We start from the raw sequence: 26627 nt of genomic DNA on the forward strand, positions 1-26627 counted from the left end.
ACACAAGCAGGACGTGGGACTGGCACTAACACTGTCCCACGGTCCCCTGAAGAGAGGGCTCTCCACGATCAACTGCACCGGGACCAGGGCCAGGGCAGGGGCGGCCGGTGGGGGCTCTCCCGTGGAGGGAGGACACCGGGGTCCATGCTTGGGTAGACTGAAGGACACAAAGCTTCACATCCAACATGGTGGGAAAGAATGCACAGGACTCACCCTGCAGGCTTTGGAGAAGCCCCCGAGGTGAGCCCTGGTCAGGGTACCTAACCCCGGTCCTCCTCCCTGAAGAACATCCACCTGGTGGCCCGGTGGCTGAGCACGCTGGACAAGAAGGTGGAGCGCTACAGCATAGGCAGCCACGAAGACTACCGTGTGTTCATCAGCGCCGAGCCCGCCCCCTCCCCCGAGGCCCACATCATCCCCCAGGGCATTCTGGAAAACGCCATCAAGATCACCAACGAGCCACCCACCGGCATGTACGCCAACCTGCACAAGGCCCTGGACCTCTTCACCCAGGTAGGGAGGCGGGGTGCCGGCGATGAAGGAAAAGCACAGAGGCGGCCTGGGGCTTTGCACAGTAGACACAAATAGCTGCTGCTGTGTTTGTGCTGGTCCTGGGGCTTGAACTCAGGGCTCAAAGCTGGCGCTCTGTCACTTGAGCCACCTCTCCACTCTGGCTTTCTGGTGGTTAGCTGGAGAGATGAGTCACATAAACAAACTTTCTTGCCTGGGCTGGCTTCGAACCACACTGCTCTCAGATGGTCATTGTCAAGCCGTTCATCCAGTCCAGTTCCATTATAATCTCACAGGCTCCTATGTGGTCCATCAGCCAGAATATTCTGAAGCACAGATTGTATTTTATAGAAAGTAGTATCACTGCTGAGTGCCGGTGGCTCACACCTGTCATCCTAACTACTCAGGAAGCTGAGATCTGAAGATCGGGGTCCAAAGCCAGCCCAGGCAGGAAAGTCTATGAGACTCCAATAAACTACTTAGAAAACCAGAAGCGGTGCTGTGTGGGGCTCAAGTGGTAGAGTGCTTGCTTTGAGTTGAAGAGCTGAGGGACAGCGTCCAGGCCCAGAAGGTTCAAGACTATGACTGACAAAAAAAAAAAAAAAAAATAGTGGTGTTTCTCTCACTTGTGACAAAACAACATCTTGGAAAGGGAAAGAATACACCCATGCATACACGCACATGTGTGTGCATACACACACACACTGATGCTCCCTGCACTCATCTGAGGAGGGACCAGATCAGGGGGAGGGGGTCATTTAGGGTCACTGGTGCTTCCCGCCCCCCAAACCTGTGTGTACCCCGGAGCATCGGGCCATGACCAGGCTCTGGCGTGACGTCTTCCGCTTCCTCCCCAGGACACCCTGGAGATGTGCACGAAGGAGATTGAGTTCAAGTGCATCCTCTTCGCCCTGTGCTACTTTCACGCCGTGGTGGCCGAGAGGCGCAAGTTTGGTGCCCAGGGCTGGAACCGGTCGTACCCCTTCAACAACGGGGACCTCACCATCTCCATCAACGTGCTCTACAATTACCTGGAGGCCAACCCCAAGGTGAGACGCATCCCAACCCTCCTGGCCACGCCGGGCCTCCACACGGGGCCCATAAACCAAAGGACATGTCAGCGCCGCGGCACCCACAACCTCACCTAACAGCGGCTGCCCGGCCCGGCCCGGCCACGCTGTCTGATGGGGCTGCTGGAGCACCTGCCTCCGGTCAACTCCGGGTCAACTCCACAGCCGCCCAGTGCGACCCAGAGCCCCGGAAGCCCGGAGATGCTGGGCTCTGGGTGCCACAGGGCTTGTCAATATCCGGTTTGGGGAGAGGAGGCCCTCAAAAGTCTCCTTAAAAAGAAGGGTTGGGGGGGCTGGGAAGGTGGCTCAGTGGTGGAGTGCTTGCCTCGCATACGAAGCCCTGGGTTTGATTCCTCAGCACCACATAAGCAGAAAAAGCTAGACATGGTGCTGTGGTTCAAGTGGTAGAGCACTCACCTTGAGCTGAAGAGCTGAGGGACAGCGCCCAGACCCAGAGTTCAGGTCCACAACACACACACACACACACACACACACACACACACACACACACACACACACACACACACACACACACACACACACACACACACACACACACACACACACACACACACGCTGCTTGGTTTTTATTATCCTTTTCTGCCCAGCTTAGCTTTGAACCTGGATCCTCAGATCGCAGCCTCCTGAGTAGCTAGGATGACAGGCCTGAGCCACCAAGAGCGCCTGGTTTTCCCTTTCTGCAAGTGGCTGCCAAGAAATGTGAAATGACCGGCGTGGCTCCCGTGGCACCTCCCTGGGGCTGCAGGACTGACCACTCTGGGTCAGATGAGGGTGGAGGAGGGTGTTCCAGAGCCAGGCTCTTCGCCACAGGTGCCCGAAGTGAGCCACAGTGAGCACTCCAGGGCAAGCAAGGGCCGGAACACTGGGAAGGGTGACGCGGGGGACGCGGGTGGACAGAGGCCAGCCGCAGCAGGGCCGGACGGCTCACCCAGCTGCCCACCCCGGGCAGCACCGACTGTGGTATCTGCTCCCGGGGCCCCAGGAAGCCAAGGTTTTGGGGGGACGAGCTGCTTGCTCCAAGCTCTCTGCCATCAGAGACCTCAAGGCCCCCGTGGGTGACAGCTGCGGGAATGGCCCAGGGTCGCTCAGCGGGCTCAGAGGAAGACCCTATGGGGGGAGATGCAGCAAGCCAGTGCCAGCCCTGAGCGCTGCAGATGCCAGGAGAGAGAGGGCAGGCGGGTATGGGGAACGGGAAGGGGCTGGCCTGAGCCAGCGCAGGAGCCTGGCACGAGGTGGTGAAGGAGAGCCAGCGGCCTGGGAGGCCCAGCCCCACCTGCAAGGCTGCCGGCGGCCTTGCCCTCAAAGCCTGGGCCTCGGGCGGCAGGAAGGGGCAAGGGCACCTTCCAACCGCTGCCACCTCCCCCAGGTACCCTGGGATGATCTCCGCTACCTTTTTGGTGAAATCATGTACGGCGGCCACATCACGGATGACTGGGACCGCCGGCTGTGCAGGACCTACCTGATGGAGTATCTGCGGCCTGAGATGCTGGAGGGCGACGTGATGCTGGCCCCTGGCTTCCAGACACCCCCAAACCTGGACTACAAGGTACAAGGGGGGCAGCAGCCCTGGTCCCCAGGCCAACGCCACCCACGGGCCTCCCGTCACAAATGGAAATGAGCAACTGGGCAAGAAGGGGGCAGGGGAAGGAAGGAGAGGAAAGGCACGCGGTGGGCGCAGAGGGCAGCCGTGAGGAGGCTCGGGGAGGGAGGCCGGGGAGAGCGAGGGGAGGGAGGCGGGGGTAGAGCGAGGGGAGGGAGGCTGGGGAGAGCGAGGGGAGGGAGGCGGGGGAGAGCGAGGGGAGGGAGGCAGCCGGCAGGGGAAGCGGAGCTCACAGATGTGCTCTGGTAGTCTGCTTACAGCCCCCTCTCGCAGGGTTACCACGAGTACGTCGACGAGAACCTGCCCCCCGAGAGCCCCTATCTCTATGGACTGCACCCCAACGCAGAGATTGGCTTTCTGACAGTCACCTCGGAGAAGCTGTTCCGCACGGTGCTGGAAATGCAGCCCAAAGAGTCGGACTCGGGAGCTGGCACTGGAGTGTCCCGGGAGGAAAAGGCAGGGTCCCTCCACCCACAGGGGTGGGGAGCAGGGGCGGGGGCGGGGCAGGGGCGGGGGGGGGCAGGGGTGGGGGCGGGGCAGGATGGGGGGGTTCCCCTCCCTGCAGAGGTCAAAATGCAGCTGTGACTGGTGGCTCCTGGGCACGTGTTCCCAGGGTCTGCAATCGGGTACAGGCCTGGGTGGGAGCAGTTAGCGTCTGGAGGCCGTGGGGGCAGCAGATGAACTGAGGGGGGACTTCCCAGGGAAGGCCCAGCTAAGAGCACTGAGCAGTGAAAGGTGTGGTACGCAAGAGCCCTGGAGGCCGAGGGACCCCATGAGGCCGCAGCTCTTCTGCTCAGCCTGTGAAAGTTCTGCCATCAGCTAAGCCGTGGGCTTCACAAGGGACCAACCTTAGGATGGAGGGACCCTCACTGCTACTAGGCCTGGTACCAAGGTGGCCTGATGTAGCCCCAGCCCCAACATGGAGCCTGGCCAGGGGCCAGAGCCCCGGAGCCTGCTGGCACCTGTCACATTGGCCACACTTCCCTCTCCTCGGGGGGTCCGAGCTGAGACGCCTGGGCCGGCTCCCTGCCCGGCGCTGCCAGGCTTCTCGGCGGCCCCCCGGATAGTGACACAGCCCTGCGGGGACTGACTTCCAGGTGAAGGCCGTGCTAGACGACATTCTGGAGAAGATTCCAGAGACATTCAACATGGCGGAGATCATGGCCAAGGCTGCTGAGAAGACGCCCTATGTGGTTGTTGCCTTTCAAGAATGTGAGAGGATGAACATTCTCACCAACGAGATGCGGCGCTCGCTGAAGGAGCTGAACCTGGGGCTGAAGGTAAAAATAAACGCAGGCCATCCAGGACCCCAGGGGCCATCCGGGACCCCAGGGACAGGCCTGAGGAACTGGCCAGCCTGTGGGAACCCCCGGCCTCCCTCCCAGCCTCAGCCCCTGGGGACGAGCGTGTCATGGCCGGTCCCCTTCCTCCCCGGCCACTCAAGGCCCAAGGAGGTAATCTAGACTGTTCCCTGGCAGGAAACACTGGCTGGTCCCCACAGGAGGTGTCCCCAGAACCACACGGTGCTGACGACTCAGGATGCTGGGGGGGGGGGGCACATGTGTGCGGGGGTCTCCCATCCTCCCAGGGAAAATGTGACAATATCTGCTCTCCCAATCTGGGCCGCGTCCTTCAGGGGGAACTGACCATCACGACAGACATGGAAGACCTGTCCACAGCTCTGTTCTACGACACGGTGCCCGACACGTGGGTGGCCCGGGCCTACCCCTCCATGATGGGCCTGGCGGCCTGGTACGCCGACCTGCTGCTCCGCATCAGGGTGAGCATGTCCTCCCAGGGCACCGAGGCTCGGGGGAGAGGTCAGGTCGCCCGGCCGGGCCTGGCCCCGCACGGAGCCGGCTTGCCACACTCAGCAAGCACAGCTGCCACCCATACGCAGAGGTGCCAATGGCAGGACCTCGTTGGGACCCGCACATTACCCTCAAGGCACTCCCTTTCTGTGTCTTCCGGCCCAAGAGCAGGGAGGTCGGGGGAGAAGCCAGGCTCCCCGAAAGCTAGGCGAAGCCCTCTGTGCTCGAGGCTTGTGGGAACTCGGTATCAGCCGCTGCCCTGGGCCAGTCCCCAGCCCGCTGCCCTCGGGGCTGCTTGTGTTCTCTCAGGAGCTCGAGGCCTGGACCACAGACTTCGCCTTGCCCACCACCGTGTGGCTGGCTGGCTTCTTCAACCCGCAGTCGTTCCTCACGGCCATCATGCAGTCCATGGCCAGGAAGAACGAGTGGCCGCTGGACAAGATGTGTTTGTCTGTGGAGGTGACCAAGAAAAGCAAAGAGGACATGACCGCGCCGCCGCGGGAAGGCTCCTACGTGTACGGCCTCTTCATGGAAGGTGAGGGCCGCGAGGGCCGCGAGGGCCGCTCTGCCGTGGACGCAGGGGCGGGGGCAGCCCCGCGGGAGCGCTCACGGGCCACGGCTCCCTCACGGCTCACGCTGGCGGGGGCTGCAGACGTGCCTCACTCGACCCCAACCCCAACGGCGGAGCCTGTGTAAGGACAGCAGGAGCTCCACACAGATGGCAAAGAGCTCAGCCCGGGACGGGGCCACCTGTTCTCAGCCCGTCGAGGGAGGCCAGCTCCGAGAACAGGAAGGAAGACGGGTGGGGGCAGCCCCTGTGCTGCTGCCGAGAGCCAGGCCAGGCCCTCAGACCACAGCCGTCCGGATCCGCCGCCATCTTCCCCTGCCACCTCCCAAATCACCACAGATGAGCAACGGCCATTCTCCACTGTTTATTTGGAATTCCAGACAGGAAATATAAACACCACTCAATAGGGCAAGTAGAAATGATAGCAGTCTGGTCAGAGGCAAATAATATTTATATTAGGCATAGGTATTTATACTCTATGTACATAGAGGACAGACATTATACAGTTAGAGGCAGGAGACTTTATGCTTTTCAGCAGGAGTTCTGACTTCCTGGCACTGAAATCAGGAAGGCGCAGATGAGGCTCTAAAAACACCACGATTTAAAGAGAAGGAAGCCAAGGCCGCAGGGCATGGGGCTCAGGGGCTCAGGGCGCAGCGGGGTCGTGGGCAGCTGCGCGTGCACGCGGTCACCGGCCAAGCCTCTGCTCACACCTCCAGGCCCAGCAGTGTCTACCCCGGCCCAGGCCTGAGCTCCGGACACCACCATCTTCCGGCAAAGTGGGGGGGCCGGGCCTTGCCCTGCGGGCACCCCCTCCCTCCCTGTCAGCACACCACACTGACGGGCTCCCCTGGCCAGGGCCTCCCTGACCCTCAGCCCCGCTTCCCCTCAGGAGCTCGCTGGGACACCCAGACCGGAGTCATCGCTGAGTCGCGGCTGAAGGAGCTGACGCCAACCATGCCGGTCATCTTCATCAAGGCCATTCCTGTGGACCGCATGGAGACCAAGAACATTTACGAGTGCCCCGTGTACAAGACGCGCATCCGGGGCCCGACCTACGTCTGGACCTTCAACTTGAAGACTAAAGAGAAGGCGGCCAAGTGGGTGCTGGCGGCGGTGGCGTTGCTGCTGCAGGTGTAGTGGCGGCTGGTTCCGGGGACCAGGCCGCGCCTGACCGCAGCCCAGCCAACAAACTCAGCCATCAAACCCCAGCTTTGCAACTCTTATTTATTTTACAGGAACTGAGAACTGTATTGTCTCTTATATAAATAATCAAAGTTCTTTGTAACCAAGAACACAAGGTGGGGGGCTGGTGTGGATAAAGGAACCGAGGTCACTTGTCCATGTCTACCTGATTCTGCTCAGTGCCCACAGATGCCCAGGTTTGACATGACAGGGGGAGGGGGAGGCACCCTAGGACCGGGGCAGGGCAGCAGCCTTTGGGGGTTAGTTAGCATGGCTTCACACTGCACTGGCCACCGGGAGCCTGCGTACTCTGTGCTAAGCAGGAAGTGTGCTGGGCATCCAGGCCCCAGCCTTCCTCTCCTGAGGACCAGAGGGCCTCGGGGCACGATGCTCACACCTGCCTCTCCAACCTCCGCTGAGCCAGAACTCCGGTTGCACACAGGTGCCGTGTGCACAGGCTGACCACCTGCGCACAGGACCTCCGGCTCTCCTGCTAAGCCTCTGGTTGGGTGACAGGCAGGTGGCAGGTGGCCTGGCACAGCCCCGGCGTGAGCAAGTCCAGCTCTGGTTTCTCTGACTTTCAAGCATTTATACACCACCTATAATCCTAGCTACTTGAAAGGCCATGAGCCACAGGTATGAAGTCAGCCCAGGCAGCAAAAACGCTCCATCTCCACAATAACTAGCCAAAAGCAAGGCCAGAGCTTGGCTCAAGTGACAGAGCACTAGCCACGAATAAGCAAGTCAAACAAGTGTGGGAGGCCCTGAGTTCAAGCCTTGGTACTGGCCCATACACTCGCACTATCTGTCTCTCTACAACTCATCATAAAGGTGCTCAGGAAAACATCGGTGCCCTGTAAAAAGGTCATCCACAGACAGAGATGACCTGGAGCTCCAGCTGCATGGCAGCCCGCCAGACCCTGCCTGGCAGGAGCGTCTGCCTGCAGCAAGAGCCACTTCAGCTGGCGATGGAGCCCAGGCCCACTGCCACACAGCCAGGCCACTGCAGGGGCAGCCCAGGCAGCACGCACTGAGCTGTAGGAAGAGCGTGATCCCAATGTTTGGAGAAAACTTTCTCCCAGGTATACACACCCAAAACCCAACACCACAGTGGAGCAGAGGTCCCAGAGGGTAATTGATGTCCAGGAGCCACCCTGGGTTCACAGGGCTATCTAGAGGGAAAAGGTGCCACTTGGCACAGAGCATGCAAGGACACAGTCTCAGCCTCCCAGCCTGGCTGCTGGGCAATGCCTCTGCCGGCCAGGAGGGGTCAGGGCAGCCCCTCGCGTCCAGGCTCGGCCTCGGGTTCAGGCCATGGCTGGCTGTGCAGCCACCAGGCAGCTCACTTCCAAAATGAGGCCTGCTTCCACTTCTGCCTTTAGATCCTGAAATAAGGTAGTCATTTACTCTGCCTGAATGTATTGTGGGTGGTTGGCAAAGTGATCTCCAAGCTCCCCAAGGGAGGAGTGACACAGGGGGACTTGGTCTAAGGACGGGGGGGAGGGGCAACAGGACATGGCAAGGGGCACTGGGAGACAGGACAAAGGGGAACAGCATGCAGGCTGGCCTAAGCCAGGCACTGGATATGGATACGGTCTCTCCAGGGCTGGGAAGGTGGCTCCGTGGTAGAGCGGTTGCCTTGCATGCATGAAGCCTTGGGTTCCATTCCTCAGCACCACATACTCAGAAAAAGCCAGAGATGGCGCTATGGCTCAAGTGGTAGAGTGCTAGCTTTGAGCACAGACAGGCTTAAGGACAGTGCCAAGGCCCTGAGTTCAAGCTCCAGGACCAGCAAAAAAAAAAAAAAAAAAAGATGACGTTCTCTCCAAACCAAAGGCGGGACCTGAGGCGACCAGGTTGCTCACGCTGCCCCCTGGACAATTTAATGACCAGCCAAAGGCAATCACTGCGGGGCTCCGCCATCACCTCCTCTGTTCACAACCACAAAAGCCTGCAGAGACGGGGCTCCCGCACGGAGCCCAGTGCACACAGCCGGCCCTTCGTCCCTGCGGCCTGACCGTGGGGAACACACCCAAACAGATCCTTCCAGAGGCAAAAGCCAGACGACTCCAGCACAGCTCCTCTAGAGGTCACGCCATGGACCTAAGCCCCAGGCTCTCCTCCCTGCAGACACCTTCCTCAGCACTGCGGGGCGGAGACCGTGGCAAGGGCTCAAAACTGGTTCTGGAGAGACCAGAGCACAGGCAACCATCAATACGCAGGTCCTAAAGACCTTGTATCAAACAGATCTACAAAACTGAAATTAAAAACTTAAATAAAATGGCGCCAGTGGCTCAGCCTGTCATCCTAGCTATTCAAGAGGCTGAGATTTGAGGATCACAGTCCAAAGCCAACCAGGGCAGGAACATCTGTGAGACGCTTATCTCCAATAAACCACCTGAAAACCAGAAGTGGCGCTGTGGCTCAAGTAGTAGAGCGCTAGCCTTGAGCTGAAGAGCTGAGGGACAGCGCCCAGGTCCAGAGTTCAGGCCCCAGGACCAACCAAAAAAAAAAAAAAAAAACCTTAAATATTTTTGTCACAGACTGTGATGTAAAACAGGCTGTGCCAGGGAGCCAGTGTCAGAAGGAAAGGCCAACAGAGAGACTGAATATGCATGTTGTCAACACAATAATGAAGTCTGTTGAAATGTGGTTTTAAGAAGAGGTGAGGAATGGGAAGAGGGCGAGAGACTGACCCGGGTACACCGGAGGCGTGGAAATGTCTCAATGGAACGCACTTTGTGCAGCCAATATATGCTAATACAGACAGGCAGACAAACAGCAACAATTATAATCATCATCTGTCCTGCCTGACAATCCTAAGGAATTCATGCTACCTTTTTATCAGGCCTGGTATTGGCATTGAGGAGGAAAACAGTCACACACATCATTTGGAAACACAAACGTGAGAGGACGCTAGCCTCAGTGGTATTCCACTCTACATTTGTTAGGTACGGTTAAAAGCAACGGAGGTAACCAGAGGGCACTCTGAGGAGAGGAACCAAACGCACAATTATGCCCATGTGCATCTGATCATACAAAAATAACAGCTATCAAAAGGAACTCCAGAAAACGGAAATGAGGTGTTTCTTTTTTGCTGTTTTGTTTTCTTTCCTTTTAGTTCTGTTTGTTTATATGTCTCTGGGAATATAAGGAAAGGCACAGAAATGGAAGGACAGAGGGTGAGCAAATGTGACAATAGTACTGTGTTGAAAATAATCTATACAACCTGTGGGTAGGGAAGGGAGGGAAAACTGGGAGAGTGAAGGGTAACACTGTCCAAAAAGAAGTGTACTCTTAGTACCAGTGGCTCACGCTTGTAATCCTAGCTACTCAGGAAGCTGAGCTCTGAGGACTTCAGTTCAAAACCAACTCAGACAAGAAGGTCTGTGAGACTCTTCTCTCCAATCAACCACCGGAAAACCAGAAGTGGCACTGTGGCTCAAACTGATAAGAGTGCTATCCTTGAACAAAAGAGCTCAGGGAGAGTGCCCAGGCCCTGAGTTCAAGCCCCGTGACCAACCCCCCACCCCCCAAAAAAAGAAATGTACTCTTTATCTGACTCACGTAACTGCTCTAACCCATCACCTTTACAGTAAGAAGACTTTCTTTTTAAAGTAATGGACATAGTAAGAAAACTGCATGATGAATAATACCTTTTGGTAAAGCAAGGTTGGGAGGAGAGGCCGGGGGCAGGAGTCACAGGGGTGTGACGGTGCTGACAGGCGGCAGGCACGGCACCAGCCTCAGCCCCAGGCCCTCGGCCTCTGCCCCACGCCGGGGCAGCCAGCAGAGGACGCGGGCACCGCGGTGAGAGCGGGCGTGTGTCGCGCTGCGCAGTGGGCCCTGTGGACCGGCTGCCCAGGCCTGGCGGGGGCAGGGGGGTCCTGCTAGCAGCTGCCCCTGTACCTGGAACGTCACATCCACGTCCGGGACATCGCATCTCCTAACTACACAGCACAGAAACAAACATCAGGGAGAGGGCAAGGCAAGCCAGCAGCCCAAGATCCAACTCAGAAGCCACCTTATCCTGAGCGGCAGCCTGCGCGGGCATCAAGCCCAAGCCGTGTTCCACGCTAGACCACCTGCCGCTCCTGCTGCTCCCCAGAGCATGGAAGGGAGGCAGGAACGATGACATCGCCTCTCTCCCCTCGGTCACAGGACCCGCCTCCCTGGCCCCAGGAAGAGGCTGGGGGAGTGGAAGAAGGCCCACCTTAGACCTGAGTCGCGGCGTCTGCACCTGAAGACAGGGAATCTGCTGGCTAACTTAACACCAGGCTGCAAAAGCTTTGATGGTAGCCATCCCTGACTACAGGGACCGAACCAAGGGAGGGGAGAGAACCCTCAGGGCTCCCTTGAGTCAGTGTGGGACTGGGGTCGGCAGCCCCCGCCCTACAGATCTGTGCTGAGAGGTGACAAGGAGATGGCACCTGTCTGATCTCAGAAGAAGTTCTTGATCAGTGGCGTCACCATCTTCACCCACAGCTTCACGTGCCGCCCCGGCTGCTCAAAGGTAGCAGACGACACCACAGCTGACCGCAGGTAGAGCTGCTCTTGCTCCTGAGGAAGAAGAACAGAGAGCAACGGTTGCGAGTCCCTCCGGCAGCAGCCCTCAGACCAGCCTGGCAAACATCTGCTCCCGAGGAGGCGCCCAGGCCGCAGCGCAGTGAGGACACCCAGGCTCCTGAGCGGGCCTCCAAGACAGAGCTGGCGTTGGACAAGCATGCTACTTTGTGTCCACCCTGACTTAAGGAAGTGGTATATATCAAATGTAATCAGGCCAATACGCATGTATAAGTCAGGCACTGCGGGGCTGTTGCTCAGGGACAAAGTATGCGTGGCCTGCCGGCGTGGCGGGGGGGGGGGGGGGAGAAAGGGGGGACCTGGGTTCTACCTCATATCCTGAGAAGTCAACTCTGCCCAAGACCTGCGAATTAAGACGTGTATGTGGGTGCGTGCATGTGCACACACACTTCAGTCCTGAGGCTCAAACCCAGGGCCTGGGCGCTGTCCGTGAACTGCTTCACTCAGGGCTAGTGCTCTACCACTTGAGCACAGCTCTACTTCTGGCTTTTTGGTACTTAGTTGGAGATAAGAGTCTCACAAACTTGCCTGCTGGAGCTAGCTTCAAATCACAATCCTCAGATCTCAGCCTCCTCAGTAGCTAGGATTACAGGCATGAGTCCCTGGCGCCCCAAGACTAAGATGTTTTACAGATATTTGCCACAGCAACATTTGTAAGGAAAGGCTGGAAAACACCTAAATATCCACCAGTCGGCTTATTAATAAACCCACATGACAAAGCCTCATTGGCTGTGGGACCTTGTTTAGAACATGCATTCACTGGTGTGGGAAGGGGCACAGAATGTCAGCTGGGGGCGCCAGACATGAATGTCCACCACACAGTTGGTCCCTGCGCATCCCAGGGGGACAGCTCAGTCCCAGGACCCTCCGCAGAGAGCGAAACTGGAAGATGGGAGGGAAGAGCTGTATCCCTGGCAGCTCCTCCACCCCGCTGAGGCCAGACACCTGCTCCAGGACTCCGTGCAAAGTGTCCAAGGCTTTGCCTGCCACAAAGGCTGGGCAGGGGTGCTCCAGGGCCTTCCTTCACCTCTCCTGCAGCTTTCCCTGAGGCCAGGGTCTGTCTGCAGACCAAGCAGCCCATGTCATGCATGGGAGCCCAGTCCTCTGGCCCCCCCGGCATCTCGAGGGGCTGGGTGCAGAAGTCTCCACAGAGCTGGCTCCAGCCACATAGGCCAATCAACACCCAGCCAAGATGACAACAAGGCTACCAGAAACACTGCGTCCTCACTCACTCACAGCAGGGATGGAGAATGTCAGCTCCACAGTCATAATGCTGCTGGAGGCAGTATTTCTGGGGTCACAGTGGAAAACTTCTCTGAACAAAACCAGGAAGCTGTTGGTTTTTATTGTCTGCACTAAGGGGCTGGCGTCAGGTTCTGATATAAGTCCAGTCCCCTTCCTGGGCTCCTGCCTGGGCCTGGCAGTGGCCTCAAGAGCAGGGCTGCAGGCCTGGGCTTTTCTGCGGGAGGAAGGGGCGCAGAAGCACCGGCAGCGCTGGGTGCTCAGGGCCAGGCACAAGGCTGAGGGCAGCTGCAGCCCCATCTGAATAGGCAGCACCGGTTAGAAACGCGCATCTGCCCATCACAGCCACGGCCTCTAACCCGTGGACAAGCCATGGCAGCCTGAGCCGCTGCCCTCCCACAATCAAAAGCCCTTGGGGTACAGGTTTGGGAAGAAAGCATCCCAAGTATGTCATTTGAGAAATCCGCTCCAACCACAACCGGCCCAGGCTTTCCCAAGATCCAGGATGTGGGTTCCAGGACCCAGGGCACAGGCATGGGGCCCTGGCTCCCCTAGACCAACTCAGATCCCCCAGAACTCATCTCACCCCAGACCAGATCCACCAACAGCTCTCCTGCATGAGTGGAGGAACCCAGAAGGCCCCACGATTGAGCCCCTAGGTCCGTGCCTTTCCCAGGCCGGCTCCGGGGCAGCTGTCTCCATGTTACTGGAAGCTCTGCCCTGGGGGGGGGGGGGGCTTCCCCAGGCGTTTGCTGTAAGCCTCCCTACAGGAAGAAGCCTGCTGAACAGATGCCACTGCCACTAGGGCATGGCAGCCATCACTTCCTCTTGCCCCGTCATGAGCCCTTCCTGGCCCCAGGGCCCTCTCCGTCAGTGACACGATTCCCAGGCTCTGGCCACAGGGCCAGGGCACAAGGCTGTGACCACTTCCCCATCCATCAGCAAAAGCTCTGAGCTCTGCTACAGAGGCCCACACTGAGCCAGGCAGGGGCCGGCACGCTGAGGTCTGGCCTAGATCCTTAGGCTGCTGCTGCAGTTTGGGAACGGACACTGACGGGTCACTTCACAGGAAGTGCTACTGGACGGGGCACCAAATCCAAGGCAAGGCACCGTCCAGGTCTCAGCCGCCCAGGACAAGCTTCTTCCATTAACCCATCGCTGAGATGCACAGAAACCTATGAATGGATGCTGAGGACCTTTCTGTCACTTACTACATCTCAGAAGGGCCACCACTACTGCCAGCCCTTGTAACAGGTTACCCCGGTTCTATGCGTCAGACCCCGGTAAGGGCACAGCGGGCTCTCCCGGAGCGGGTACAGGGCTCGGCCCACACTGGCAGCCACAAGCCACGGGGTGGACCTCCAAGGGAAGATCTGAGACCCATTTCTCCCGAAGGCCGTTATGCTGGACTTGGGGTGACCGAGGTCCGCTCCCGTCTGCCATGTCTAGCTCACTGAGGACGGCGGCAGGAGCCACCGATCAGAGCAGTCCAGTGACTCAGGCAAGACTCAGCTGCCCCAGGCCTGCAGGAACCCATGCCCCAGGCGGCAACCCCCACCCCAGCACCCTGAGCCCTCAACCAACCTGGTGGAGCTGCTGCTGCAGGGCGCGGCTCTCGGTCACAATAGCAATCTGGGCCTCTAGGTCCCGGTGAACTGACCTGTACCCAAAATTAGGAGAGCCAATCAGCGTGAGGCAGGGCAGGCTGCTCCCTGCCAGGTACAGCCAGAGGCCTGCAGGGAAAAGGAAATGTGCAGACAGGAAGTGAGCACGGCATCCACGGATGTCCTCGGCACACACTGTCCAACCTAGGAGGAAAGCAGTGGGCTGAACTCACCACACCTGAGGTGGCCATGCACGCAGCACGCAAGCCAGGGCCTGGCCTGCTCCCCCTGCCTGACACACACAGACACATGCATGTACACACACAGCGGCTATGCACGACGCAAGCCAGGGCCTGGCCTGCCTCCCTGCCCCGACACAGGCACAGGCACAGACACAGACAGACACAGACACATGCATGCACACACAGTGGCCATACATGCAACACACAATCCAGGGCCTGGCCTGCCCCCCCTGCCCCAACAGACACAGACACACACACACATGCACGCACACATGTACACACACAGCGGCCATGCATGCAGCACGCAAGCTAGGGCCTGGCCTGCTCTCAACAGGCACACAGACACACTACAGACACATGCACATACACACACACACACACACACACACGCAGTGGCCATGCATGTAACTTACAGGCTGAGCCAGCATGGGCCCCCCACACACACACACTGCCCACCCATGTAATCTGGACCTCTTCACATATTCTACACTCATGCTGCAGCCTTGTGACCTACGCAGAATGGGGAGGCGGCTCAAGGGACACAAGCCCCTGCCACTTACACCCCAGTCACCGGGTCCCCAGGTCCTCCCCGAGGTCAGGACCTCTAATCCCCATTCTTAACTGCCCACAATGCTGCCGGTGCACTTGTGGCCGCCCTGGCTGTCCCTCCGGAGCACTGGGGAAGGAGCAGGGGGCCCTGTGACAGCCAGCAGACCTGGGGGCATCGCGCAGCGGTGACAGTGACACTTGGTGGGAACCGGCTTCCTGAAGGGCAGAGGCCTCCCCTCCTGCCTCCCCGTCCCTACTGCCCATTTCAGGTTGTTCAACACCAAAGTCAAGGAGGTCCAAGGTGCACAGGAAGGGACCCCTCTGCCAGCTTCAGCCACGGGGTCAGAGACCTGCAGGCTGGGCCAGGCAATGCCCACTGCAGCCAGTGGGGGACAGCACCCCAGGTCCAAGGAACGCCAGCCCCCAGCAACACGAAGGCCGCTGCTTTGTCAGGAAACAGCTAGTGTGTGTTACAGTCAAGGAATCGCAGGGCTCGGTAGGAGCCCCATGGGGCAGTAGAAGCTTCCAGAGCTGAGTGGACACGGGGGCATGTCTACAACGAAGATCATGGGATCTAAGTGCCACTTGAGATGGCGACATCCCATCTCAGGCCCTCCCCAGACCCAGGGCCAGCTTCACTGCCTGGCCCCAGCTAAACAAGTTCTTCTTTAGAGCTAGTGTGCCCTGGGGCACGGCCCTGCCCCGGCACCAGGAGTGCCCTCCCCAGAGAACCCCACCCAGCCCAGTGTCTGTGTACATTCGCAGGCCCGCCCGCCATGCCTGCCCTCAGCGGTGCCTGCCCTCAGCCGGCCTCCCCATAGCTTTCCTCTCAAAGGCTGGGGGGGGGGGGGGGGGGCACATGACCATCACGGGCAAGGCAACAGTATGTAATGCACACCAAGTGCCGAAAATAGAAGACCATTTCCTAACTCTCACGCAGAGCAGGAGCATTTCCAAGAACATCTTGGGTAAGCGGTGACGAGACCCTGCCACTTGTTCCTGTAATGGTGTAATGGGCTCATCCTGCCCCTACAGAGGGCCGCCGCAAAGCCACTGCCTGCCTCACATCCCTCTCCGTTTGCTCAAGGGGCCGTGGCTATGAGGCCATTCACGAGGGCCTTGGAAAGCCAGGGGCCCGTGGGCTCACGCCTGTCATCCTAGCCACTCAGAAGCTGAGAGATGAGGATCATGGTTCAAAGCCAGGCTAGGCAAGGAAGTCCATGAGACTCTTACCTCCATTAACCACTAAAAGTCCTAAGTAGATAGGCACAGGTGGCTCACATCTGTAATCCTAACTACTCAGGAGGTTGAGATCTGAAGCTCACAGTTCAAAGCCAGCCCAGGCAGGAAAGTCCCTGAGACTTATTTCCAATTAACCACCAGAAAACCGGAAGTGGCGCTGTAGCTCAAGTAGAACAGTGCTAGCCTTGAGCTGAAGAGCTCAGAAACAGCACCCAGGCCCAGAGTTCAAGCCCCATGACCAAAAAAAAAAAAAAAAAAAAAGGCACAGAGCTGTAGCTCATATGGTAGAGAAACTAGCCTTGAGCAAAGTAAGTCCAGGACAGCACTCAGGCCCTTAGGTTCAAGCCTCAGAACCAATAACAAAAAAGAAAACAAAACAAAAACAAAGAAAGCACATGTCGGTTCACTCCAGTAATCTCAGCTACTCAAGAGGCTGAAATTAGAGCCTAACAGTTCCAGGTAACTGCGCAGAAATTAATCAGAGCAAAAAGCAGGGCTGAACGCATTACTCAAGTGGTAGAGTGCCAGCCTAGCAAGTGGGGTCCCAAGTTCAAACCCCAGTACTGCCAAAAAGTTAAAAGAGAGGAAAGAGGGAGAGGGAAAGGAAGAGGGAGGAGAGAAAAAGATGAAGATAATGACAAAGGTTAGGCATATATCTATAGCACTATAATCCCTCCCCACACAATCTCAAGTTCAGGGCCAGCCTGGGCTACAAGGCAAGACTCTTCTCAGAAAAGGAGAGGAGGGTTAGGAAGGAAAGAACTAGGAAAGGGAGAGGAGGAGAAGGAAAGAGCAGGAATGGGTCTCCGATGAACCCAGACAGGGTGCCAGAACTCGGGGAGGATGGAGCCAGCGCCAGGACCTCACTGGTGCCCAGGCCCAGCGAGCCAGACCAGCCATGGGCTGGGAGGCTCCCTAATGGCAGCTGCTCGGGGCACCCCCGGGGCTGGGGCCACAGAAGGGAAGACTTTCAGGGCCAGAACTGGGGCTCACATTTCCCGCCCAGGGCCATAAACTGGTTGACAAGCTCCACTTCCCCACCCCAGGGCCTGACCTTTGGGCCCAGCTTTTCTGCTATTCCAGGAACCAGCAGGAAGTGCAGAGGGAGCAGCAGGCTGGGGAGGAAAGGAAAAGCCCTGCCGTGGAAGTGCTGTTGGGAGGGGGCTGGGGGTCAGGAGGCAGCCCGGGGGAGGGGCTGGGGGTCAGGAGGCAGCCTGGGGGAGGGGCTGGGGGTCAGGAGGCAGCCTGGGGGAGGGGGCTGGGGGTCAGGAGGCAGCCCGGGGGAGGGGGCTGGGGGTCAGGAGGCAGCCCGGGGGAGGGGCTGGGGGTCAGGAGGCAGCCCGGGGGTCGCCGCCACCACCCACGCCCCCACGGGAACACACAGCAAGGCCAGTGGCAGGAGCTGGACGCCGGCCCGCTCCGGCTCTGAGCCTCCTCTTCAGGAAAAGCGCTTCTGCCTGACTTCTCCAGCCTCCTCGGCTCCTGAAGCAGAAAGCCGTCGGGTGCTCCCAGCCCCCCCAGCAGAGACCCCTCCAGAAGTTTCTCACAGGACTGGGGGTCTCCTAGTGATCACAATACCCCAACCCCCACCTGTGCTGACCTGAAAGCCAGGTGAGGCCCAGGGGCTGCGCCATCTGCTCCCTGAACCTGAGACAGCCTGGTGCTCTGCTCATGGCCCCTTCCCTCAGACCTCTGCTGATGTCTCCTCACAGACCCTTCCTGATCGAGACCCCTACATGAGCCCAATCCCTCCTGCCCTGGTCTGTACAGTTCTCTCCCTAGTCTGCCATCTGCGTCCTGTGAGCAGGAAGCCCAGGTGGGCAGGCAGTTGGCTTGGTGAGATAGTGCCTTGAATAATATACATGCTGTTTATGTTGATATGCTTGAATGTTCATGTATTTGGATAAAATGAGTCTCTTCTCACAAATGAAGGCTACACGAATGCCATGCCGTTCTGAACCAGGAGCTATAGATATTTCAGCCCAGGAGCCCTCTCTAAGACGGCCCCTAGGAAAATCACAAACTCATGTACCCCGCCTGCTGCACTGCACTCAATACATCTCAGAAAAGCCGGGCACCAGTAGCTCACATCTGTCATCCTAGCTGAGATCTGGGGATCACAGTTCAAAAGCCAGCCTGGGCATAAAGTCTACACACACACACACACACACACGGTCTACACACACACACACACACACACACACACACGGTACACACACACACACACACACACACACACACACACACACACACACACACACACACACACACACACACACACACACACACACACACACACACACACAGCCTGAAGACCCTGTAAAAACAAGAAAACAGAAAACATCACAGGCCTGCCCTCCTACAGACGGGTGCCAGCCACACAACACACGTGGCCCAGGTGACCCTGTGGGGCTGCCTGGCTCTCGTCAATTCACCTTTGGGCCTGGTGCCAATCAGCCTGCCGGGAAGACAATAATCACGACATTCCCATACCCATTAACAGACCTTGTCACAAGAGCCAGAAATCAAATCCCGGCTCTGGCTCCACCTTACCCACACATAAGGGGCTCAAGTCAATAGGTTAAACTCATTTTCTAATCCACAGCCACATAAAATCCCCATCACAGGGCTTAGCCAGTGTCCCTGGCAAAAGGGACAACAAATGCCTTGCTCTCCTGGAGCACATCCTGGGCAGTCCGGGCCTGGCAAGAAGGGACAGAGAAGGGCAGAGACAGGGTTGCCACGTTTCTTGCTCAAGATAAGAAGTCACAATCAGCTACAAGCCTCATCTCCCCGTGAGGCCATGAGAGGAACGCTGGCTTCACGAAATACAGTATGAAAGAAGTTCAGGCTCTCAGGCCTCCAAGTAAGCTCCGCTGCACTGGGTACACACAGCGGCGGAAGGATGAAGCCCAGGACAAGGATGAAGCCCAGGACCCACCCAGACAAGTCTGCTGGAAGCTTCTAAGGAACCACCAGTAGTCAAATTCTACCCTGCTCCCAGAACTCTGTCCCACTTGTACAGAGCAAGAAGTGAGCTGGGTACCAGTGACTCACACCTGTCATCCTAGCTACTCAGGAGGCTGAGATCTGAGGATCGCGGGTCAAAGCCAGCCCAGGCAGGAAAGGTCGTGAGACTCTTTATCTCCAATAAAAACCACTAGAAGCCGGGCGCCGGTGGCTCACGCCTGTAATCCTAGCTACTCAGGAGGCTGAGATCTGAGGATCGCGGTTCAAAGCCAGCCCGGGCAGGAGAGACTGTGAGACTCCTATCTCCAATAAACCACCAGAAAACCGGAAGTGGCGCTGTAGTTCAAGTGGTAGAGCGCTCACCTTGAGCTGAAGAGCTGAGGGACAGCGCCCAGGCCCAGAGTTCAAGCCCCACGACCGACAAAAAAAAAAAAAAAAAAAAACACTAGAAAACCGATAGCGGGGCTGTGGCTCAAGTGGTAGAGAGCTCACCTTGAGCTGAAGAGTGCAGGGACAGCGCCCAAGCCCAGAGTTCAAGCCCCATGACCAAGTGGGGGGGAGAGGGGGGCAAGGCCAGGCAACAGGATCTGGAAACCAGGGGTCACGAGAGCGGCCTGGTGCCCAGCCTGGAATGCACCCTCCACACCCCAGCCCGTTCCAAGGGACTCTGTAGCCCAGGACAAGCAGGAGCTGGCCTCCAGACTCAGCTCTCCTTCCAGCTGAGATGCAGAGAAAAACACTAGACTACACTCAGACTCACTCACAATGAAAGACAGAAAGCAAGGCGGTCTGTGCAAAGTGTACCCTGGTTCTCTTTTCGGGAGGTTTCTGTCTCATTTGCAGTGCTGGAGGTGGAACCGAGGGCCTCTGTTTCAGGGCAAGCAACCTACCACACTCCCAGCCTCTCCCCTCACACTCCAAGTTTTTGTTTTAGGCTTTTGTTTCTGTGCTGGTTCTGGGGCTTGAACTGAGGGCCTAGATATTGTCCCTTAGTTTTTTACTCAAGGCATTTGCTCTGTACCACTTGAGCCACAAGTCCACTTTCCAGCTTTTTGAGGGTTAATTGGAGATTAGTCTCACAGACTTTTCTGTCGGGACTGGCTTTAAACTACTGTCCTCAGACCTCAGCCTCCTGAATAGGTAGAATTACAGGCGTGAGCTACTTCAAGTTTTGAATTCGGATCTCTTCCCGGCTAGCAATGTCCAGTCGAACCCTCACGCAATGCCACACAGTACAGTGAGGCAGCTCTGTGAGGAAGAGGACAACCACCAGCACGCTATACATTGTGTAGCTAAGCTAGGATGGTCAGGAGGTTGGATGAAACCCATTTGCAACATACCCCTTCTTCTTCAACTTACAGTGGGTTCATCAGAACACTGTAAGTCAAGAAGCATGTGCCCAGGTTAACAGGACCAGACAGTGAACCAAGGGGTCCAAGACTCTCTACCACCTGTTCACAGAGCTGACCCTCCAAGGGGCTTCCGCTAGGCACTGCTGCCCATTTTAAAACACCAGGCTACCCGCTGCCACTTTCTCCAGACGAGAAACTGCCCTGCCCGCATCTACAGGAAGGGAGCTGAACCAGGTCCCTCTGCCACATCCCAGGTAAATCTGAACTGGTACTATCTAGATCCCATGTCTGGTAACCTCTATACCACGTCACGCTCACAGAGAAGGCAGTCTTTGCAAACATCTCAAAAACTAAGCATATAATCCACATAGCAAAATTAGTCTCCAGGGCATCCCTTCAAATAGCGGAAGGCACCTCTGGTTTTTCAAACAGCCCAATCTATTAAAATCTACTATGCAAATTGATGTCTATTAGGAAACCAGCAAAGAATACAAGTGAGGTAATGCCTCCCTCGACTCAGGCTGCTGGGCAGAATAAACACTGCCCAGCAAGTAGAGTCACACAGAGTCTTTCCAGCAACTGCTCGCTACGCGACGCCAGCTACAGGGTAGGCTCGGTTTTGTTTTCTGACCAGGGGCTCAAGGTGGCCTAGAATGTTTGATTCTCCTATTTTGCACTGGCCCAGCTGCCCCGCAATGTTTGACAGATAATACTAGACTGCAGCATTTCAATTTACTGCCAGCAGCTATCACCAGTTTGGTGATGCTATCTCCCACCTTGCATGTGGGCTTTCCGAGGGCAGGGACCAAACCAAAGCCACCCTCCCAGGGCCACCCACAAGCTCAACTCATAATCTTCCAAGACTCTTGCTGTCAGCACCCTGGGGAAAGGGGATGCTGTTACGATTTTGGAAGTTTGAAGCCAGTGTCCTGGCTCACTCTCCTCTGCCCGGGGGCTTCAGGAGCAGGGGACCCAAGATCAGCCACAACCTGCCCTGCAAGAGTGTGGGAAAGGGCATCAGGATGCTGGCTGCACAGCCATTATGGGCCTTTTCTGGGGCCCCACTAGGCCCACAGCTTGCATCTTGCATGGGTCTGGCAGGAAGTAGTCCGTCCCATCAACCCTCCCAATCCCAACTACTATGTCAGCTGCTGGCCTGTTCCTCCCCTATGCAGGCTCAGCCACAAGAGGTCATAACTTAAGACCCCACTGTGGATTGCAGCCACCAAGCAGGGAAGGCCCTGGCCTCTTAGCTCAACAGAGCACCTCTGATTCCTGACTTGAGGCAAGAATCACACCCAGCATCCAACTAGCTGCAAACGCCCCTGCCATCGCATTCCCTCTCCCACACAAATTCACAGGCACTCTGGGATTCAGCTACAGATTCTCTGTGTGTCCCCCGCCTGACCCCCACCCATTGGCCCAGTGCTGCCAGGTGGCAGGGGCCACCCTTTCTCCAGGCCAAGCCAAGGCAGGCGGGAGGCAGCGAGCAACAAGAACCACACAGCTAGAAGAGGCCAGGTGCACTGCAGAAGGCCACATGGTGGGGAGTCACCACACCTTTATGGGCAGAGCTTCAGAGCGAGACCTGCTGGGCAGGTCTGGGGCCGCCCCACCTGCAGGAGGGCCCCAGGAAGAACTGGCCAGCCACACAGCCGTGCCGCTTGCTCAGGGTCTGTGTTGCCTCTCCAAAGCTCAAAGTTTCTCTCTGCTGCTCAGCTCTTCCTGCTCTACCCCACCCAGGCACTGCTACCATTCCCAGAAGTGACAAGGCCAGCCTGGAAATACTATGCACACACCCCAGCCCAACCTACTGCCCTCACACACCTGACCACATATCTGCTTCAGCCCATGACAGCTTAGATGAGTCCCGCAGTGAGAGGCAGTAGCCTCCCACACCACAAGGCCACCGGTCTGGAGTTGCATGTGGAGCCTGCCAGATGGGCCAGAAGCAGCTGCATCATCCCAAGATGAAACTGCAGCTTATAAGGCATCAGGGGCTGGGAAGGTGGCTCAGTGGTAGACCGCTTGCCTTGCATGCCTGAGGCCCTGGGTTCGATTCTTCAGCACCACATAAGCAAAAAGAAAAAAGCCGGAAGTGGCGCTGTGGTTCAAGTGGTAGAGCGCTAGCCTTGAGCTGAAGAGCTGAGGGATAGCGCCCAGGCCCAGAGTTCAGACCCCACAACGGACCAAAAAAAAAAAGAGGAGGCATCAGGCAGATGCTCTACCATTTGAGCCATACTTCCAATCCATCTGCTTTTTTTTTTGTTTGTTTGGTCAGCTGTAGGGCTTGAACTCAGGGCCTGGGTGCTGTCCCTGAGCTCTTTTTGCTCAAGGTTAGCACTCTACCACTTTGAGCCACAGTGCTACTTCCGGTTTTCTGATGATTGGAGATGAGAGTCTCATGGGCTTTCCTGCCCAGGCTGGATGTGAACTGCAATTCTCAGATCTCAACCTCCTGAGTAGCTAAGATTATAAGGCGTGAGCCACCAGCTCACGGTCCCACTTCCTTTTATTAGTTATTTTTCAGGTAAGGTCTCACTCTTGCCCAGGCAAGTCTCAGACCATGATCCTGCTACCTACATTTCCCACATAACTAGGATTACAGACACATACCACAATGGCCAGTTTGGTCTTGAAGATAAACGCTTCACTAACTCTTGGCCTGTGTTGGCCTCCAACCATGATCTTCCTATCTCTGCCTACTAAGGAACTGGGATTACAGGTACAAGATACCATTTCCACATTTTTTAGGTGGAATACAGAATGCTTCTAATCCCAGTGTTCAGGAAGCTTCAGGAGGATGATGGCAAATCTGTGACCATTCTGTGCTAGAGCAAATTCTAGGCCAGCCTGGCTACACAGTGAAAGCCTGCCCTTACCCCTCACCCAACTACTGGAGTTTAGACTCAAGGCTGGTACTATACCACTTGAGGCAAACTAGCACTTCTGGTTTTTTGTTGCTAACTGAAAATAATCTCTCAATTTGACTGCCCAGGCTGGCTTTAGACCCACAAACCTAAGATCTCAACCATCTGAATACTAGGGTTATAGGTATGAGCCACCAGAATGCAGCCTGAAACTCTGTCTTTAAATATATGAACAAGGGACTGGGATGTAGCTCAGTGGCAAAGTGCTTGTTTAGCAAGTGCAACGTCCTGGGTTCGATCCCCAGTACCAAAAAAGAAAAGACAAAAAAAAAAAAATATGAACAAGGCTGGGAAGGTGGCTCAGTGGTAGAGCACTTGCCTTGCCTGCTCGAGACCCTGGGTTCGATTCCTCAGCACCACATAAGAAAAAAGCCAGAAGTAGCGCTGTGGCTCAAGTGGTAGAGTGCTAGCCTTGAGCTGAAGAGCTGAGGGACAGCGCCCAGGCCCAGAGTTCAGGCCCCACGACCGGACCCAAAAAAAAAAAAAATAGATAAAAATAAAAATATGAACAGGGCCACGCACCAGTGGCTCACGGCTATAATCCCAACTGCTCAGGAGGCTACAATCAGAGGATAGTGGTTCAAAGCCAGCCCAGACAGAGAAGTCCCTGTGAGACTCTTATCTCCAATGAACCACTCAAAAACGGAAGTGGCTATGGCTCAGAGTGGTAGAGTGCTAGCTCCACTTTTCTGGCTTTTTGTGGTTAACTGGAGGTAAGTCTGATGGAGTTTTCTGCCTGATGTAGCCTCAAACAGCGATCCACAGATCTTGGCCTCCTGAGGAGGTAGGACTGAGGCATGAGCCACCAGTGCCTAGGCAGAAGCACATTTTTTGAGAAGCCACCCAAACCATTTTAGTTTGTAAGTTTCTGGTGCATAAGAGAGAAAGATTTTACACAGCTAAATCCACTGAACAAAGAGCTCTCACCGCTGCCTATACATGAGGTCCTAGGGCCATGTCCTAGCAAAAACCAAAGGGCTCCATAGGTGTGGGAGGCACGTGTGCTCGAGTGCACAATTACACACACGCCCTGCAAGGAAGCCAGGAGTGTGGGCCCTGGGAGCTGCTGCCGTGCTGGGGCAGTCCTCTGGCCAGCTGCCTCATACCTTTGGCATGAAATGTCCAGCCCCTGCGCCAGTACTCCTGCAGCTGGACCCGCTCCTGCTGCCCCAGGCTGCACACCTCGCTGTAGAACTGCCGCTCAATGTGCACGTAGGCCGCTGGGATGGCACCAGCTACGCCCTTGGCCCCAAAGAAGCCATTCACCTCTGGGGAGGCCAGCAGAATCTGGTATTCAGCCCGTGTGCCCAGGACCAGGTCCATGTAGGCCTGGGTCAGATTGAAGTAGCCAGTGGTGAGGAAGACCCTAGAGCCTCGCTCGGCTTCAGTCAACAGGGTCTCGGTGACGATCTCATCGATCTGGATCTCAAAGGGCTTCATCTGGATCAACGGGTAAATCCAGGTATCAGGCGCTGGCCTCCGATCCCCGGCAGCTGCGGCCTCCTCCTGGGTCAACAGGGAGTCACCGTGGAAGGTCTGAGCATGCAGCATCTGCTGACGGGTCCGGGCTGAATGGATCACATCCATGACCCGCTTATTGGCTGCCTTGCAGTATGCAACCCGGTCACCTAGAGGGAGATAGCAGAAGACTGAGGGAAGGTTTCTGGCAGGCTGACCGCACAGGTGTGACAGGCACGAGCAAATGCTGCAAGGACAAAACGCAAGGCTGCTCCAAGGACAGCTGCCAGACAAGGCCCTGCCCGCAGGACCTCCATGGGGAGAGGGAGGAGCCTGTCCACATGTAATCCCAATTACAGACTATCACAGTCAAGAAGAATGTAGAGTGACAGCTATGGAGATGGTGGTTACCTTGGGGAGATTATACCTGGGCGGGACTGCGGGAAGCTGATGGAGAGAGATCTGCTGTGAACAGACACTTGAGCTGCACCTGTGATCGGTGCTCAATATATATGTTAAACTTGAAAAGAAAGTTTATTAAATAAACAACATGGATTAGGACTGGAGATGGTAGGCCACACCTGTAATTCCAGCTACAAAAACTGAACAGGGCCAGGCGCAGGTGGCTCACGCCTGTCATCCTAGCTATTCAGGAGGCTGAGATCTGAGGATCGTGGTTCAAAGCCAGCTCAGGCAGGAAAGTCCATGGGACTCTTATCTCCAATAAACCACTAGAAAACCGGAAGTGGTGCTGTGGCTCAAGCGGTAGAGCGCTTGCCTTGAGCTGAATCAGAGTGCAGGGACAGTGCCCAAGCCCAGAGTTCAAGCCCCATGACCAACCAAAAAAAAAAAAAACTGGGCTGGGAAGATGGCTCAGTGGTAGAGTGCTTGCCTTGCATGCATGAGGCCCTGGGTTCAATTCCTCAGCACCACATAAGCAGAAAAAAAAAGCCGGAAGTAGTGCTATGGCTCAACGGTTAGCGCACTAGCTGAAGGACAGCGCTCAGGCCCAGAGTTCAGGCCCCATGACTGGACCAAAAAAAAAAAACCTGAACAGGTAGGAAGACTTTGGTCTTAGGCCAGCCTGGGCAAAAACTGACACCCTATCTGAAAAACAAAGGAAAGGAGGCTGGGGGACATGGCCCAAATGCTAAGAGTGCTTGACTAACACAAAGCCCTAGTTCAAGTCCTAGTACCACCAAATAGATGGATAAATACATAATATATGTATGCCATCCTAACTGAAGTATAGAATAGGTACAGAAGGTATGGCAGAGAAAAGTCTACCACAGTCACCTGCTGAGGACACACAAGAGGCCTCTGGGGACAGGCCGTGAGCTCTGTCTGTCTCAGCCTCCCCGGAGCATGGCCATTCCTGAGTAGTGGCTGGCCTGGCCTGACACCAGGGCTTGTGAGCCCACAGAGTATTTTAGGCTTTGTGGACCAAAACACAGAACCCAGGATAATAGGAACTATATTGATGAAATTCAACCATGCAGCTGGTGCCAGTGGCTCATACCTGTAATCCTAGCTACTCAGGAAGCTGAGATCTGAGGATTGTGGTTTGAAGCCAGCCTGGGCAGAAAAGTCCCCTCTTACTTCCAATTAACCACTCAAAAACCAGAAGTGGAGCTGTGGTTCAAGAGGTAGAACACTAGCTTTGAGCACAAAGAGGCTCAGGGACAATGC

At 56.5% G+C, this 26627-nt stretch overlaps 2 protein-coding genes across 7 annotated transcripts in view; one reads left to right on the forward strand and one right to left on the reverse strand.

Annotated features, from left to right (window-relative positions):
* Positions 1-6735, forward strand: part of Dnah17 (dynein axonemal heavy chain 17) — a 96668-nt gene extending 89933 nt beyond the window's left edge. For all 3 annotated transcript variants that reach the window (XM_069992869.1, XM_069992872.1, XM_069992871.1), the window contains exons 74-81: positions 286-513; positions 1368-1559; positions 2968-3147; positions 3475-3657; positions 4299-4481; positions 4838-4981; positions 5322-5547; positions 6473-6735. In XM_069992869.1, the coding sequence (XP_069848970.1) occupies positions 286-513; positions 1368-1559; positions 2968-3147; positions 3475-3657; positions 4299-4481; positions 4838-4981; positions 5322-5547; positions 6473-6720 (1584 nt within the window). In that variant the 3' untranslated portion in view covers positions 6721-6735. The remainder of the gene's footprint in view (positions 1-285; positions 514-1367; positions 1560-2967; positions 3148-3474; positions 3658-4298; positions 4482-4837; positions 4982-5321; positions 5548-6472) is intronic.
* Pgs1 (phosphatidylglycerophosphate synthase 1) overlaps positions 6482-26627 on the reverse strand; it is a 42605-nt gene continuing 22459 nt past the window's right edge. For 2 of the 4 annotated variants that reach the window (XM_069992873.1, XM_069992876.1), the window contains exons 7-9: positions 24587-25108; positions 14176-14324; positions 8187-11325 (exon numbers count right to left, since the gene is read on the reverse strand). In XM_069992873.1, coding sequence (XP_069848974.1) covers positions 11206-11325; positions 14176-14324; positions 24587-25108 — 791 coding nt within the window. In that variant the 3' untranslated portion in view covers positions 8187-11205. Of the gene's footprint in view, positions 6566-8186; positions 11326-14175; positions 14325-24586; positions 25109-26627 lie in introns of those variants that run through there. The other 2 variants (XM_069992874.1, XM_069992875.1) reach the window with 2 other exon arrangements.

The sequence above is a fragment of the Dipodomys merriami genome, unplaced genomic scaffold (assembly GCF_024711535.1).
Source record: "Dipodomys merriami isolate MVZ:Mamm:240054 unplaced genomic scaffold, mDipMer1.0.p SCAF_42, whole genome shotgun sequence".
Lineage (NCBI taxonomy): Eukaryota > Metazoa > Chordata > Mammalia > Rodentia > Heteromyidae > Dipodomys > Dipodomys merriami.